This window comes from Rousettus aegyptiacus, unplaced genomic scaffold (assembly GCF_014176215.1).
Source record: "Rousettus aegyptiacus isolate mRouAeg1 unplaced genomic scaffold, mRouAeg1.p scaffold_m13_p_11, whole genome shotgun sequence".
In the NCBI taxonomy this organism is placed as follows: Eukaryota; Metazoa; Chordata; class Mammalia; order Chiroptera; family Pteropodidae; genus Rousettus; species Rousettus aegyptiacus.
This window is the reverse complement of record NW_023416286.1, coordinates 47,248,324-47,264,952: the sequence shown is the minus strand read 5'-3', so window position 1 is coordinate 47,264,952 and position 16,629 is coordinate 47,248,324. Positions and strand designations below refer to the sequence as shown.

The following is a 16,629-nucleotide window of genomic DNA, read 5'->3' as shown; positions in this document are numbered from 1 at the left end:
GTGTATGGGAAGTCCTAGGAGACTTTAAACATTTACTCAAAGCAGGAGGAATTTGGTATTAGGGAAGACAGCACACATTCATCATAATTGTTTTAATAAGTTTATCTTCTTAATGTCAATAGCAATTTTTCCAGTCCCTATGATTATCCTTGGACTGGTAAAAGACAGATTTCCTCATCTTTTCATAATTCTCTTTGCAAAAGCTAATTAAATTACATTTTAAAAATACCCTGATTCCAGACTATTGCTCCCTGCAGAGTTCAGCTTGCTACAGGCCTCCTGTGCCAGACCGAGATGGGGTATACCAGTTGTCAGTTAGTATAATTGGCACAAGGAAAACCAGGTGGCTGGAGGGCTGGGGAGCTGGGAGAAGGGGAGCGACGGGAATGAGGTGGGGCAGGGTGGGGTGGGGTGGACTGTGGGGGAGGTAGGTGGGGAGACCAAAGGAGCAGGGGAGGGAGGAGGAGAGGATAGAAAAGAGACTGTGGGAGGGGGTAGAACGTAGCTGGGGAGAGGAGAGAGAGGAGGGGGCCAGCGGGAGGAAAAGAAAGGGGATAGAGGAGGGGGCAGAGGGAAGGAAGGGAGCACTGCAGGGAAGTAAGCAAGCGGACAGACGCAGAGAGAGGGGGCGGAGGGGAAGGAGAGGAGGCGCGGCGCTCTCGGGCAGGAGATTCTGTTGCCACCGGACCTCGACTGTCGCTGTCGCGTCAAGAGAGCCAGTCGACTTCGCGCGCGCGGTGCTGGAGGAGCAGCCACCTGGGAAGGGGCCCGGCACAGGTGCAGCCTCAGGATGCAGCCTCCGGCGCTTCCAATGCCCGGGCCCCTGGCCCTGCTGGACACCACAGGTGAGAGCGGCTTGAGCATCCCCGCAGGCTTGCGCCCAGCATTCCCACGAGCGCAGGTCCAGTTCTTCCCGACTCCTTGGAACTTTATCTGTGGTATCCTTGCACTGACACAGGCCCTTCATTCATACTCGCTCTCCCCCTTTCTTCTCTCTCTCTCTCTCTCTCTCTCTCTCTCTCTCTCTCTCTCTCTCTCTCTCTCTATGTCTCTGACTTAGTGTCTCTCCGGGTCTCTTTCCCACTATCTTTCATTATGAGCAATAGACCAGGATATGTATGAATGGGGCACTCCAAACTGCACTTCCTTTCTGTCTCTTCTACCCAATTCCAGTCTCTTAAAAAATTCTAGGAAAAGTTTGTTTCAACGAGCCAGGGAGCTTCTTCTTGCTTTAAGTGACAAGGCCCCTTACAGTTTTTAATCGGTGTTGCTTTATTCCAGCAAACCCTCCTCCATGGACTTCTCCCCAGATAATTTCCCAGAATCTTTAGTTTTTTGATTTTCTAAATCAAGCCTGGTGCTGGCCCGGAAAACAGGAAACCTGCTGTACATCCCCAGGTTGGGGCGCTGGCCTTGGTTCTCTCCCAGGAAGTGGCCAAGATGGGAATAGTGCTGGACATGCTTCCTGCAGGGGAGAGGGCAGGGCAGATTTTGAAAAGAAAAGAAAAAATAGTTCCAGGGGAAGGGATGCTCAGATAGCTGGAATGAGGGATCAGATGATGTCTTCCGGGGACCTGCTACTTGCTTGGAAAATAATCCAATCAAAAACGTCAGGTGTTTAACCTTGTAACTCTGTTTGGAGTATCGTTAGGAAGTCTCTTTTTAAAAATAAGATTAGCAATGTTGTTTGATTTTAAAATAATAATCAAGGACTCTGGCTTCTTCCTTGAAGAAACAGTTCCAATACCCCCACTCCAAGGCAAAATGTGCAATGGTAAAATATTTACACGTATTTTCGTCCTCTAGGATGAACTAATTATTTATTAGTGTTTAATATTAATAACTATCTGTTATTAACTAGTTATTACTATACTATTATACTAGAATGACTTGATGGTTTAAAAATAACATTTGACTTTGGTTTTCTCCTGAGGTGGAATTGTAAATTAAGAAAACACTAAGAGTTGATATTTTATGTAAAAACACTAAACATTAGTGTAGCTGGGTGTGATTATGAGTATTTTCTAACTTACAGTTCTGTGTTCACTACCTTAGGCATATGATTCATCAAAATCAGAAATAAAAAGGGAAACTCATGGCTGAGGAGCACATCATTCTGCCTTGGTTTACTTTTCCTGAAACTGTCACTTTGCCTCCACACCTAGGTGTCTCTACATGATTACAAGAGCTCATTCTCCCTGGGAGGCCTGGGCCCTCCCAGCAGGAAGGCCATGCTTTGGAATCCCCCATCTTTGTGACATCCTCCTTCCCTTCCTGGCTCTACTAAGTGAAGAAAGTGCTGAGGGACAGAGACAGGCCGGGAGTAGGGACAGGCAAGGGCAGGAGAACTGGAGGGGCTAATGGGGAGTGACAATGGGATTGTTATATACTCAGAAATAAATTATAAAATATTCTGAGATCTTCTAGATAGGATGCACCTGAGGACAAACTGGAGTTTGGAAAAACATCGAGTCAGACAGGTAAGATTTAGCTGTTGTACATTCAGATTCATATATTAGAACTGCTCCTTTGACTCCCAGCTGGAGAAGCACTGGTTAAGAATAATTGCTATGCCACCTTAACGTTAATACCACCCATGATTTTGTATTCATTAATACCATAGTTAATATATTCATTATGTTCATAAAAATGTATATAGAATTGTCACACACATTCTCTCACTGGATCCTTGTAACAATCTAAGAAGTGAGTAAAGCAGGTGGTTATCATTATCTCCACTTCACAGATCAAGAAGCTGAAGTTCATTCATTCGTTCAACATATAAGATAACTATCTCCTAGTTTGAGCTGGGCCTGGGGATCCAGTGCCGAACAAGACAGACACAGCCCTTATTTTATGGAGTTCTCCTTCTGCTGTGCTCAGACAGGATGAATGGATGCCCAAGATCACACAGCTGGTCTGAGCAGATCAGTTTGGGTATAGTTAATGTGAGGTGCCACCAAGGTTATACACAAAACAGTAGATAGTATAATTAACAGAGCACTGTCTTAAGAGCACCTCAATTATAAAAATGCACATAATAATATTCTTGCTCATAGGACAGGAGAATCTAGAGAATAATTCAGGTAATTCTAGTTGTCGTCTTCTATTCAAACCCCTTTTTCTCTTCAAAACCTGATCTAAAAATGCATGTCTTATGGTAATTATAAAGATCTTACATATTCTTGTTTTTTCTTGAGTTAACTTTTTATTTTCTTATTTTTTGCAATATCCTATATCTATAAAGAATAAGGTAAGGATTTTTCTTTTTGTTATCTCTGTTTTACCTGGAGTCAAAATATGACCATATGTGTCATTAGAATAAGATTGTTCAGAACCATTCCTTCCTAGCATTCCTATCTTTCCAGACCTTATATTAACCTTGGAACCTATGATAGAAACACTGATAAAAAAGGGATAGCTCACACCTTTTGCTTTTTATCATGTAGCAATTTTAAAGGAAAAGTCAGACTTGGGAAAAAGTGGTGACATATTGTAAAGTTATATCGAAAATGGTTCATAGGAAGATTTCCATGAGCTCAGAGGAGATGTGTTTAACATTTTACTCTGTGATTAGCATGTCAGAATGTCACTAACGAATTTGACAAGGGCTGACCACATGCTGTTAGCTAGTGGATCTCATCAGATCCCTATTCGTCATACCAACATTTCTGAGGGGATGAATCAAAATGGAACCATGAGCTTTAAGAACCAGGATATAGTCGTCAGGGTTCTGCAGACAGATAGATCCCCCAGTGAGCTATGAGAGGGTTAAAACTGTAGTTTGAAGCAGGTGTTGAGGCATCTACTTAATTATTTTCACCATGATAGACGTGCAGTGCACTTAATTAAGTAAAATAACGATATGAAATCTTTTGAGGAGAAGCGCATTTGTCTGATAATTTTCTCAAGTAGTTAGTCCCATAAAATTTTGCTTTAGAAGTCGTATTGCTCTTAAAACACATTTTAACAGTCAAAACATCGGAATTGGAACCTAAGAAAGAATAGCTGAAGAGGAAATTGCACTAATTAAAAGCAATTGGCATTTGGCTCCATTCACAGGTATTTGGAGGCTGGTGAGGGTAATCTGGAAAAGAAAAGAGGTTAAGCCTCTGGTCATGCTCCAACGAGAAAAGAGAGTTAGACTCTGGAAAAAGTAAAATTTGCTACCTAGTTGCTAAATGGTATTGTTATCATTAATATGATTATTTTGTGAACTTCCACAAGAACAGCAACCATAGTGCTGCAGGAATCAGAAAAAAAAAAGGGAAACCAGAGCACCTCCCTTCTCTGTTCAAAATCCTGCAACAGCCCAGCTCTCTCAGGGTACAGCTAGAGGTCAGATAAGAGAATCCACCCCTGTGGACACAGGAGATAAACCTGCCTCTTTAGCAGAAAACACATAACAGCAGGAACTGTGGAGGCAGATGGCTGAGCACCTGAGCCTGGAGAGGCCGGGTCTTGCAGAGTGGAGCCTTGCGGATAACTAGGGGATAGGGCCACCTCCTGCAGCCATCCCACCATCCTAAGGTCCTGGGAGCTGCAGGCAGCACCTGGGCCTGACACCTTCTCCTGGCTGGTTGGGAGCTCATGGTTTATGATCTCAGCGAATGAATTGCTCTCATCTCCTCCACGGTGAAGGTAATAGGTGGTTTAGGATGAGCTTCTCAGGAGAGTTGTTTTCCCAAGGATCTGGAGGAAGTGGGACTGTGCCGAGGGCTGTGTTGAGTCTGAGAGGAGTTGATGGCAAAGGGAGAGAGGGGGCCTCCCACGAGGTTCCCTTAAGTCTCCATAATGAGGCTTCCTTCCTGAGACATACGCCCTTGCTAGGAAGCTGGATAAAAATGGCGTGCTCAGATTAGCCAAGTTATTCCGGGTTTGCACATTGCTTTATAGTTTTGCGTAATTTATTTCTGAGTATGTAACAACCCCATTCTTGGATGTTGTAACCTTGACTTTCCATTAAGCTTTGCTGATAAAACTGCAGAAGTGTCACTCTTTGGAGGCAAACCTTCTAGAGTGTAAAAAATGTCTGCATGCCAGTGATTCCAGCATCCACCTGAGTTAGTGGTTATAATCAAATATGCGGCTTCCCCCATGAAACACATACAACGCGCGCGCGCACACACACACACACACACGCTGTTGATTTAAAGGCTTTGGCATAGGAAGAAACATCATGTTTTTCTTTCATCCCCTTCATCCTCTATTTTGTTTTGGAGTCGCAGGGTGCTTAGGCTTTGGTGCACCTGAGGTGGGCACTGCCAGAGGAGAGAACAGTGGGTGCGCCCCCCAGGCGCCAGGACCACCAGGGCTTCCAGAGCCTGCCGAGCTCAGGGAGAAGAGCCACGAGGACATCGAATGTGCTCATGTTTGCTAGGACCCCCTTTCTGATCCCTGTCCCTAATGGCTTCCTTGTTTGTCCTCCTCCCAGAAGGGTTTGTGAGAAGAAAGAAGACTTCCCTTTGGTTTGTGGGGTCCCTGCTGGTGGTGTCTGTCTTCATCTTGACCATTGGCCTCGCTGCTACCACCAGGACGGAGAACGTGACTGTGGGGGGCTACTACCCAGGGATCATTGTGAGTGACGCGGTCCCAGAAGGGGCACTGGGCAACACAGGTTGCTGTGGCATGGGACATACTCTGCTCCAGCTCTACAGAGTTGGAAGATTAGGGCACGGGAACTTCTATTGGTGGTTGTGGTTGGCAGAATAATAACACCAAAGGCATCTGTGTCACCGAAGGATCTGTGAATGTGCTGGGTTACATAGCAACAGGGTATCAAGACTGCTAGTCAGCTTGCCTCGAGAGGGAGTGATGATCCTGCATCGTCTGGGTGGCCCAGTGTTAGCACAGGGTACTTAGAAGTGGAGGAGGGTGAAGAAGAGGTATCAGCTAGGTGACGGGAGAGGTAGTTGATGATGGAGAAGGGCCACAGTCCAAGGAGTGTGATGGCTCTGGACATGGAAAAGGCCTGGCTCAGATTCTCCCCCAGAGCCTCCGGAGGATGTTAGCCCCATGAAATCAAGCTGATCAAACTAGTCCTTGGAAAACGGACATGCAGCTTTAAAAGACACCTGCCAAGGCACCTGGATTAAAGATTACTTTAATAATGGTATCTCATGGAAACAACAGGAAAATGACACCATATCAGATCTGGCAAGAAGTGGTCACCCAAATTCAGAATTATCAGAAAGATTTTTTGAATTATTAATTCACATCCATTCTTGTTAGCAGTAAAGTTTGCTCCAGCTGTCTGCAGTGTGCACAGGGAGGATCTGTGATATTGCCCTTTATCAGTTATGACACCCTTAAAATGCACCAGAATCTTGAGCTATTGTGTCATAAAGTGCTAAACCAAGATTTTTTAAAAATGAAGCTAATTTGATCACATTACTCTCACCAAAAGTATTATCAAGGTCACTAATAATAGCGGTGACATTTTTAGCAAGGATGAAAAGATTTTTGGCATTTTTAATATCTAAAAATATTTAACAAATATTTTCACTTCATCTTTATGTTATCCTTTATTTTTATTTTTTGTCTATGCTTTATATATCGACAGTATCTACCTGTGTCTAATTTATGAGTAAACACATATAAATAGTGTCTGTACAGAAAAAGTTCTATTGGTGAAATCTCAGGAAGCTGACATTGCGTGGGAGACCCCGTTTTTCCGCCATGTGTCCTGGACGAGAAGGGGAACCTGGAATTCAGGGGGTGGGGTAGGTGGCTGAGAGGATGTGTCCTCCCAAATTACGTGCACAGTCTCAAGATCAGTCTTGAATAGTAGTTTTTTGGCTTGTTCTTTAAGCTTTGCTTACTCAGGATTCCCGTCCTTAAGACTGTCCTGGTGTCGTCAGAGCCCTGCTCTGTAAGGGACCTGATTCCAGGGGAACAACCAGAACGAAATTAGCTTCTGCTGGATGGTTCTGAAAGTAAACTATGGAGATGACAGATGAAATTCACTTAAAGAAAACGGGGATGAAAGTCACTTCCATGGAGATCCTGTGTCCAGCTTAGAAACTTAGAGCAAAGAGTAGATCTCAGGAAGAAACTGTGGCTAAGCACCTCAACATTTTGGAAAGAGGATTTTTTTTTTTTAATTCCAGAGAAAATGCAACTTAGTGAAACTTAAGATAGATATATTTTAATACATTTATGTTGAAGTGGAATTTGGATATTTTTGAATGGTGGAGTTTGAAGCTCCACATAAAGAAAACATTTGTCTCCCCTTACTCCTTGAGAATTCTTAAATTATTAGTAAAATCTGTGTCTGTGCTTACGTGTCTATCTCCTTAGATATCATTACAGATAAAGACATCTGTAGACTTAAATAGGTCTGAGTTTTAGTGCATTAAATTTGACTACATGACCTTAGAGACTCCGTAACTGTGTGGGTCAGCTGGTTAGCTGTCTCTGGGCTGGCCCCAATGGTCACTCAGAAGTCTCAGGGCTCACCTGCCGTGTGAGTGTGGCTCCAATGCAGGGTCCCAGTGCAGTAGCACCACATTATCGGCAAGAGGGTTGTCACCAGATGCTCTGAGCAGTGTCATCTGGGAGCGTTGCTAAAATTCTATGTTCTTCAAGTTGAGAGGAATTCTTGAACAATGTGGGCATGGGAGGATGAAACACACCTGTGTCCCCTGGACACACTCAGGCGAAGGGATCCTGGTGCACAGTCCATGGATCCTTCATTATAAGATGAGGACAGCCATATACATGTTTCTTTAACATCCCAGTATCCACTTCCACCTGGGGGGCTGAGATCTCAGGCTTTCTCGAAGAACAAGAGGAATGATTCTCAGGAGCCCCTTGGTGCCCTCCTTCCTCTCTTTCCTCTCCTTCCCCAAGATTACCTGTCTCCTTGCTCACCTGAATCAAAAGCTCATCTCTGAGCAGTGTCAGCAGTGTTCATGGAGACTGGAACTTTTCTTTTGAAACATCTGATTCTAGTTTTCTAATATCTTACCTAAAGAGTCCTTCTCTGACTATGAGACTTGAGACAGACCCAGGAGAAACATCAGGGGGCCTCTCATCTGATGATCAGATGCAGAAATGGGCTCATGAGTGGTCTGGTCTGCCATGAAGAACTTGTCCTCTGTGAGGGGGAAGAGGGTACATAATGCTCTCTTTTCCTGTAGCCAAGAGTTAAACTGATGTAAGAGTTCAAATGTTTGAATGTAGAAGATGAGGTGGATCATGTCTCAGCAGTTTCTATTTCAATCACTGGCTTTGATGGAGCCTTAGAAGGCCATCCAGACATGCATGAAGCCATCCGCCACTCAGTGGTTGAAACTTGGTGAGGTGGGAGTGGCCAGCCTTGACCCTTGGATAAAATGTTTTAAGGGTGGCAGTCTTCTGTGCATTGTTTATTGTTAAATGTCAGAATCAAGCCACTAGGCATGCTAATCAGATGTTTTCTTCCTTGTTTTTTTCTTTGCTCTCAGCTGGGCTTTGGATCTTTCTTAGGAATTATTGGCATCAACCTGGTGGAGAATCGAAGGCAAATGGTAAGAAAGTACATTGTTTTCTTGAAATGACGATATTTCATCTTTTTTATTTAATGGCTGAGAAGTATGGAATTGTTTTCTTAACTTCCTGTTTTGGGGGGTTGTTTATTCAAAGTGCATAAAATTACAATTGATTTTTCTATGTTGGTCTTGTAACCTGCAATCCTGTTGAACTCATTTATTAGTTCTAATCATTTTTTTTTAGTGGAGTCCTTAGGATTTTCCACCTGTAAGATTATGTCACCTGCAAATAGAGATAGTTTTGTTTCATTTTTTCCCAATCTGTATGCTGGAGTTCTATTTCTATGACTTTTCGTAAAAGAAATGTGTGCCCTGGAGTGAAAGGATGAAAATCCAGAAGCGACAGCAGTAGCCAGAGCAGATTGGGGTCCAGCTCCCCAGTAAGCATCACTGTACGCTGGGGGCCACCCAGGTTCCTCAAAGCAGATCCTTCTGACTGGCATTACCTAAACAATCTCATTTCTGCCTTTTCAGAGAAAGCATTCTTCCAAGGCTAACATTGTGTAATAAACATATATTTCACTATCTGACATTTATTTTAATATTTATGAAAGCTGAAACCACCATGACTAGCTGTGTGATCTTGGAAAACTTACCTGACCATTTCAAACCTCAATTTCTTCATTTTCAGGATTGTTGGGAGCATCTGAGTTAATGCATGTGAGGACATCTAGCCCAGCGCTGGCCCACAACAGGTGTTCAGAGAATAGAAGCTATTGTCACATACTGTATTTAAGCGCATAGGTTAGTCAGAAGATTCTAGTTTTTTCAAAAGGAAATAATAGGCTGAGAAAACATCAGCTAAAGAAAGTGCTTATATTTCAAATGCATCTAAATATAAAGAATGCTTTCTTTTTTCTTGATTTATTTTTATTTTAATTTTTCACCACAGAAAATTTTAAACATACTCAAAAGTCTACAGACTAGTATAATGAACCCCTCTGTATCCATCTCCCACTTTATCAACTGTTGACTCTGGGCCAATCTCATTTCATCTCCCACCCATTTCTTCCCTTCTCATATTATTTTGAAGCAAATCCCAGACATGATATCATTTCATCTGTAATGATATCATTACATGGTATCATTTCACTCTGCTCCATTTAAAGGGTAGAATCTAATCACTAGAAGTGGCTTCACCATTATCTCTGCCCATTATTATGTCGGTCTCCAGTAATATCCAAAGAATGCTCCAAATCGAGTCAGCTTTTGGTACTTTTCCATCCATGAATGAGTTATTACTTTCTCCTCACCCAAACAGGCATATTAATCATTGATTTTACTAACAACTCTGTAGTCTAACTTGGTCAAAGGATATCAAAAGCCAGAAATAGAGAAGTTAAGGGCCTAAAAAATTTGTTAACTGCTGATCTCCCCCACCATTTGTGTGTGCATGCCCCTACCCCTGCCCCACGCTGGAATCCTCCTAGAATGTAGTTTAAAATTCACTGAGCAAGAAGAACTAATGGGACTAATAAGAAGTAAGTTATAGATTAGAAAACCTTTCCTTCAGAGGGTTAGGTTATTAGCCGTTGGTTGTCTGGTCTAGAGACAAACATTTTTCCTGTTCCGTTGAGTGTTACATGACACAGGGCTCCTGCTTGTCTTCCTCCCCACTCTTCAGCTTAATGGCCTCTGCTTCAGGTCTTGACACCCTGGGAGCCTCATCAGCCTTCTGGGGGACATCCAGCTCTTCATCTTCTCACATAGAAACCCAGATGGTCTTTGCCACTCCCAGGACTGAGTTGGATGGGGCTAAAACAAAGGGACAACCAAAAGGCTTTAGGCAGGGTAGACATGACACCGTAGTCCCAGACCCTAGGTCACCACACTGAGAGGATCTGCAGATCATCAGGAAGGAAATCTGCCCACGTCACAGTGAACTGTGTAGAGGCTGAGCAGATGGGGCCGGGCCCATGCTTGACATCTGCTTTTCCTCCAAAGGTGTCACGAGTGATTGCTGTCCTAGAGGGCAGCAGAGGGAGGGCAGTGGCCCCAGTCACACACCATCCAACCTAGGATGCCCACATTTCACCTCAGGAACCTGGATGCCGATATAGGGAGCCCCTCACAGGTGTCAGTTTATCCCAGGATGTGGCCCCCTGCTAGCCTGCGTGATATTCTGAGGGCGAGCCCTCCCTGCAGTGTCTCACCAGGTAACTTAATGCTTTCTTCACTTTTTCCCGCTCAGTTCCTTGGGCTGTGCTTGTAGGGGATGGGCCGAAGGACAAAGGACCCCGAGTGACACCTTCCTTTGAAGACACCATCACCTCTACCTTCCAGAAGTTTGGTTAAGTTTTTGAGAGAAGGATGTGGAGTTGAGGTGAAGGAGGTGAATGGAGAAGCTACAGAACTGCCTACATTTTTTGTCATCTTGCTGGCTGGAAGTTGGGTGACAGAAACTAGGTCCGTTTGTAGGAAAACAGGTCTAGCTCTAGTGTGTAAGCACCTGAGTATTGTTGCCTGTGCGAAAACGTATCTTCTGCTTAGGAACTTGACTTAGCGGTTTTGATTCCTTAAAACCTTTATTCTGTTGGCTGGACCTACCTTCTTGTAGCTCACCAAGAGCCCAAGTGGGGCCCAGCTGGACCCCTGCCCTGTAACCTGCTGGCATGTGAAACACTCGGGCTCTCTGACCTCTGAGGACTGGCCTCCATACCATTCATACGGCCTCAGCATTTGGACCCCAGTCCCGGTTCCTTGCTGTTTGAGGAATCCCAGCTGGAGGGGCTGTGGGCTAGTCTTTCCAAGCATGCAGGGCCACGTATGCAACTCGGAGCTTATTTTGCTGCACTAACTTGGATCTTCCCACACTGTGGGCTACATGTGTGTGCCAGGCTTCGGCTCTCCAGCCAGCTGTTCACCAGCAGCCTGTTCTTTTCAACTTCAAGCTCCTCTAAAGGGATGTTGTCCTGCAGTCCAACTCATAAGCAGCGTAGGTGGATTGGTAAGTGTGAGAAAGTGCCTAGCTCTGCACTCCATTGGTCCTGGGAGCAAGCATCTCATGATACAGTGACTGGGTTGATCATGTCCACAGGGGAGAATTTACGCAGGACCAGATGCTCTGGGTCTTTGTTTTTTGTGGCTATGTAGATTTGGTAAGAACAAATTTTCATGAGGAATTGTCCTAAGGAACAGACAGAAGTGTTCAGTCTCCACCTAGGTCATAAAAATCCTCCGTCTTATTCTTCAAGATGGGTTCTATCTCTGACATGTGTGGTCTGTTCTGAAGATAGAGGGCGGGGGAGATGAGAGGAGAACCACTTCAACTCCCTTTCACCCTAAATAGAGCAGAGCCTTTGCTTTGTTCCTATCTAGATTTCTACCTAGAGGTTCAGGTCGCCAACGCCACCTCCTGGGAGGAGGGCCTGGAGAGCTCAAGGCGCATTCCAGGCTGCCCTCCTACTCCTCTCTTGGTGCTGAGGGAAGAAATACACATTTAATGAGCGCCACTCCTTGCCAATTTGCTGCCAGCTGATCTCTCCATCTCTTCCTTTCTATCTATTCTCTTCTTTGTCTCTCTGCCTGGAATGCTCTCTCCCCATACCCTGACCTTCTTCAGCTTTAGTAAACACCAGTTCCTTCTTCAGATTTCAGCAAAAATGTCTTCAGAAAAGGTCTTCAGAAAAGCTCTCTGGACCTCTGAACCTTTACAACGATTACATTTTTTTAATATTTACCTGTTTATAATGATATTCCCTGAGATGCAAATCCAGTTTTCACACCACCAAATGGGCACCTACACACCTTTATTTAATGAATAAATGAATCTTTGGAAGACATGAATTTTAGGTGGAAGTGGTTACAATGCTTTTGGCTGCAAAGAACATAAACTGCAACCTTAACTGGCAGAGACTGCAAGGATTTGTATCCCTTCAGGACATTCAGAGTAGGTGGTTTTATTGTCAGCTGATTCTACGGCTTACTGTGTCCCAAGACCCCCATTCCTTGTCTTTCTGCTCTGCCCTCCTCGGAGTTTTCATTCTCCCGATACAGCAGCATTCAGAGGAAGAAAAAAGATGGTGCCTTTTTTTGATTCTCTTTTAAGAAGGACCCAACTTTCCTAGAGTATGTGACAGACCTTCCCTCACATATCTCATTGGCCAGGTCCATGCTCATGTCTAAACCAATCCCTGTCATTGGGTTTCCTCGCCAACAGGCTCACTTAAAACCTGGGTGGTGTTGGCTTCCCAGAGGGACACGGCTAATGTGGAAGTGAGGGACCCAGACACAATTAGTTACGAAGAAAGAAAGGAGAGCTGGATGCTGGATGGATAGCCAGCAGGATTCCGTACAGAGACCTCTCTCCTTCGAATTTGAAAGTTCAGTCTCAGGCAACGGGTTATATCACCTGTGTATCTGGAAAGATGTATCTCATTTCAACGAATAGTTATCAAGACCCTAATATGTATAAGGGACATAGTCTCTACCCTAAAGTTTTAAATTTTGGTGTGGTCCATTTTATTTATTTTTCCTTTTATTTGCTCATGTTTTTGTTGTGAAATCTAAGAATCCCTCACCAAATAGAGGTCATGAAGATTTATCCTTATGTTTTCTTTAAATCGTTCTATAGTTTCAGCTCGTGTTTAGCTCATTGATCAATTTTTAGTTAATTTTTGTATATGGTGTAAGGTAAGGGTCCAGTGTCATTCTTTTGCACGTGGGTATCCAGTTGTTCCAGCATCATTTGCTCAAGAAACTGTTTTTTACCCTATTCATTGATCTTGGTGCCCTCGTAAAAAATCAATTAACCATAGAAGTTTGGGTTTATTTCTGGACTCTCAATCTTAATGCCATATAGATATTGGTTTATATATCGAACCTTATGTCAACAGCACACTGTTTTGATTACTGTAGATTTGTACTAATTTTTGAAATTAGAAAGCATGAGTCCTCTAATGATGTTTTTCTTTCAGGATTGTTTTGTCTATTCAGGGCCCTTTACACTCCCATATGGCTTTTCCATTTCTGCAAAAACATCATTGACATTTTACATTGAATCTCTAGATTGCTTTGAAGAGTACTACCATCTTAACAACACCAAGTTGTCCAATCCATAAAGAGTGGGTTCCTTCCATTTAATTAGGTCTTTAATTTCTTTCAGCAATGTTTTGTAGTTTTCAGTGTGCAAATCATTCACTCTTTGGTTATTCATAAGTATTTTATTTGAGGGGATAGTATTATAAATGGAATTGTTTTCTTAATGTCCTTTTCAAATTGTTCATTGCTAGCATATAGAAACATCACTCATTTTGTGTATTGATCTTATATTCTGCAACTTTGCTAAATTCATTTATTATCTGTGGTAGTTTTCTTATGGGGATATTTGGTATTTTCTATATATGGAATCATGTAAATAGAGATAGTTTTTTTTTATCTCTTCTTTTTCAATATGGATGCATTGTTTTTATTTTTCCTGCATAATTGTTCTGGCTAGAGCTTGCAGGACAATATTGAATAGCAGTGGTGAACGTGAGCATCCCTGTTCTATCCCTTTTAAAATCTTTCAGTCTTTTATCATTGAGTATGATGTTAACTATGGGTTTTGGGGAAATATCCTTAATTATATTAAAGAAATTTCCTCTGTTTCTAGTTCGTTGAGTGTTTATATCATGCAAGGGTTTGGATTTTGTTATATGCTTTCTCTGTATTAATTGAGATAACAATTTAGGTTGTTAGGTTGTTTTTTCTTCATTCTATTAATGTGGTATATTACATTTATTGATTTTTTTCCTGTGTTGGACCACCCTTACACTTCTGACACAGGGTATGATCATTTTCGTATGCTGTTGAATTTAGTTTGCTAGTATTTTATTAAAGATTTTTACTTCTATATTCATAAGGAATGTTGGTCTGCTGTTGTCTTTTCATAACTTTATCTGCTTAGGTATCAGGGTATTGCTGCCCTCATAAAATTTGTCAGGAAGTGTTCCCTCCTCTCCTATTTTTTGGAAGAGCTCTAGTGAGTTTATGTTAATTTTTCTTTAAATGTTTGATAGAATTCACTAGTGAAGCACTTTAGTCCTGGACTTTTCTTTGTGGGAGGTTTTTCGTCATTGATTCAATCTCTTTACTTCTTACAGGTTTGTCGAGTTTTTCTATTTTTATTTGAGTTAATTTTGGTAATCTCTGTGCTTCTTAGTAATTTGTTCATCTCATCTAGATTATCAAATTTGCTGGTGTAAAATAGTTCATAGTATTTTCTTACAATCAGTTTAATTTCAGTAAAGTTGGTTGTAATGTTCCCACCTTCATTTCTGAATTTAGTTGCTTTTCTCTCATCTTAGTCAGTCTAGCTAAAGACTTGTCGATATTGTTGATCTTCTCAAAGAATCAATTTTCAGTTACAGTGATTCTCTTTATTGTTTTTCTATTCTCGATTTCTTTTTCCAGTTCTTAAGGTGTTAGGTTGTTAATTTGAGATCTTTCTTCTTTTTTAATGAGCATCGTGTTTGCCACATCCCATGAGTTTGACTGTTCTTGTTTTCATTTTTATTTGTCTCAAAATATTTTAAAATTCCCCTTGTGATTTCTTCTTTGACCCATTGGTTGCTTAAGAATGTGTGTTTAATTTTCACACATTTGTGAATTTTCCATTTTCCCATCTGTTATTGATTTTTGGCTTCATCCATTGTGGTTGAGAGGAGAAAATGTACCCAAAGGATGGGGGTGTAGTAGATGGAGGAGGCGGAGCACAGGGGTGTAGATGAAGGAGACTAAGTGCAGGGGTGAAGGTGGTATAAGATGAGCTCTGAGACCCTCCTGGGTTTCTTTGTTGGGGTAGCAGCATGGCAGATGGAGGAGATAGGGAATAGGGGGAAGCAGGAGAGAGAAATGCAAATGAGCTAATATTCATACAGTCTTAGAATAGTAGCCACACAACTATTTGTTAAATAAGTAAGTTTGTTATCCTGGAAGCCGTGAGGAAAGTGTTTCTGTAGTAGAGTGATCAGCAATTTCAAATGCTCATAGACCATGTCAGGTGAGGCCTGAGGCTTGACCATAGATTTACACTGTGCAAGTGATCGCTAACCTTGACAAGGTGGGGACAGAAGGCGAGTGTGCAGACAGCAATATCAGCAACTCTCTAAAGGAGTTTAAGAGAAGCAAAAAGGTGGAGGAGGAAGAGCTACTGGAGAAGGAGACATAGAGGAAATGGTTCTGTTGTTTAAGGAAAGAGGAATTCTGGCATGTCTGTGCCGATGGGAAGGTATAGTAGGGGATGAGGACTGGTGGCTGTGGGAGGAGTGGGCACATGGTTTTCGTGGTAGATGAGAAGTGTGGAGCCGCTGGTCTGGGTAGGTGTGCTGCCCTTTGTCCCTGGTAACGGGGCACAGAGTGTGGGGACCAGTGTGGGGCTGGCAGGTGAGGTCAGATCTTGTGCAAGTTCTCTTCTGATTACTTTTGTTTTCCCAGGGAACTGAGCACATAGGGTCACCTGCTGCTGAGGAAGACAAGAGAAGGAGGAATGTGAGGGGTTGGAGGAAGGAGAAGGTATGGCCTGGCGTGATTCTGAATTCAGTGAGGACAGGTCTTCATGCTCGCCTGTTCGAGTGTGGAACATTTGGAGAGCTATATTTAATTGGATTTGGGTTTTTGGCAGGTGAATATGAGAATATGAGGGAGGACAAGGGGTTGCAGGTATTCACAGGGATTATGATGACTGACCTGGGTTTGTAAGCTGGGAAATGTGCTTATGGTGCAGAGACAGTGATTGGTCACCAATGACTGGTGACCAGTGACCCGGTGGCAGGATCAGGGTAAAGGGCCAGGGTGCGGAGTGTCAGTGCCTGTGTTGCAGTGCTGAGTGAGAGACAGGCCATGGAAAGAAAGACGATGCAGAGCATGTGGCCAGCACGGCGAGGAGCTGCATGCAAGGAAGGCGATGAACGTCATCCAGGGACTGAGAGCCAGGTTAGTGGAAGGGTCACTCTGGACCTCAGAGTCGCTGAGAATCGAGCTTCTGGTTATACTGTGGAGGGGATCTGTGAGCCAGGAAAGAGGGAATGAACTGGAGATCAGTGAACGACAGCTGCCAGGAGGACTGAGTGTGAGACACAGACCGGAGTCTGGGTTGTGGGAGAAGGGAGAATGGTCT

General features: G+C 43.1%; 1 protein-coding gene across 6 annotated transcripts in view; it reads left to right on the top strand.

Annotated features, from left to right (window-relative positions):
• Positions 1–648: 648 nt before the first annotated feature.
• Positions 649–16,629, top strand: part of TMEM255B (transmembrane protein 255B) — a 42,240-nt gene continuing 26,259 nt past the window's right edge. For all 6 annotated transcript variants that reach the window (XR_001597754.2, XR_001597753.2, XM_016151956.2 and 3 more), the window contains exons 1-3: positions 649–845; positions 5,435–5,577; positions 8,448–8,510. Coding sequence is in view for 4 of the 6 variants with exons in the window: in XM_016151956.2 (XP_016007442.2) it covers positions 791–845; positions 5,435–5,577; positions 8,448–8,510 (261 nt within the window). In the remaining 2 variants the exon portion in view is untranslated. The remainder of the gene's footprint in view (positions 846–5,434; positions 5,578–8,447; positions 8,511–16,629) is intronic.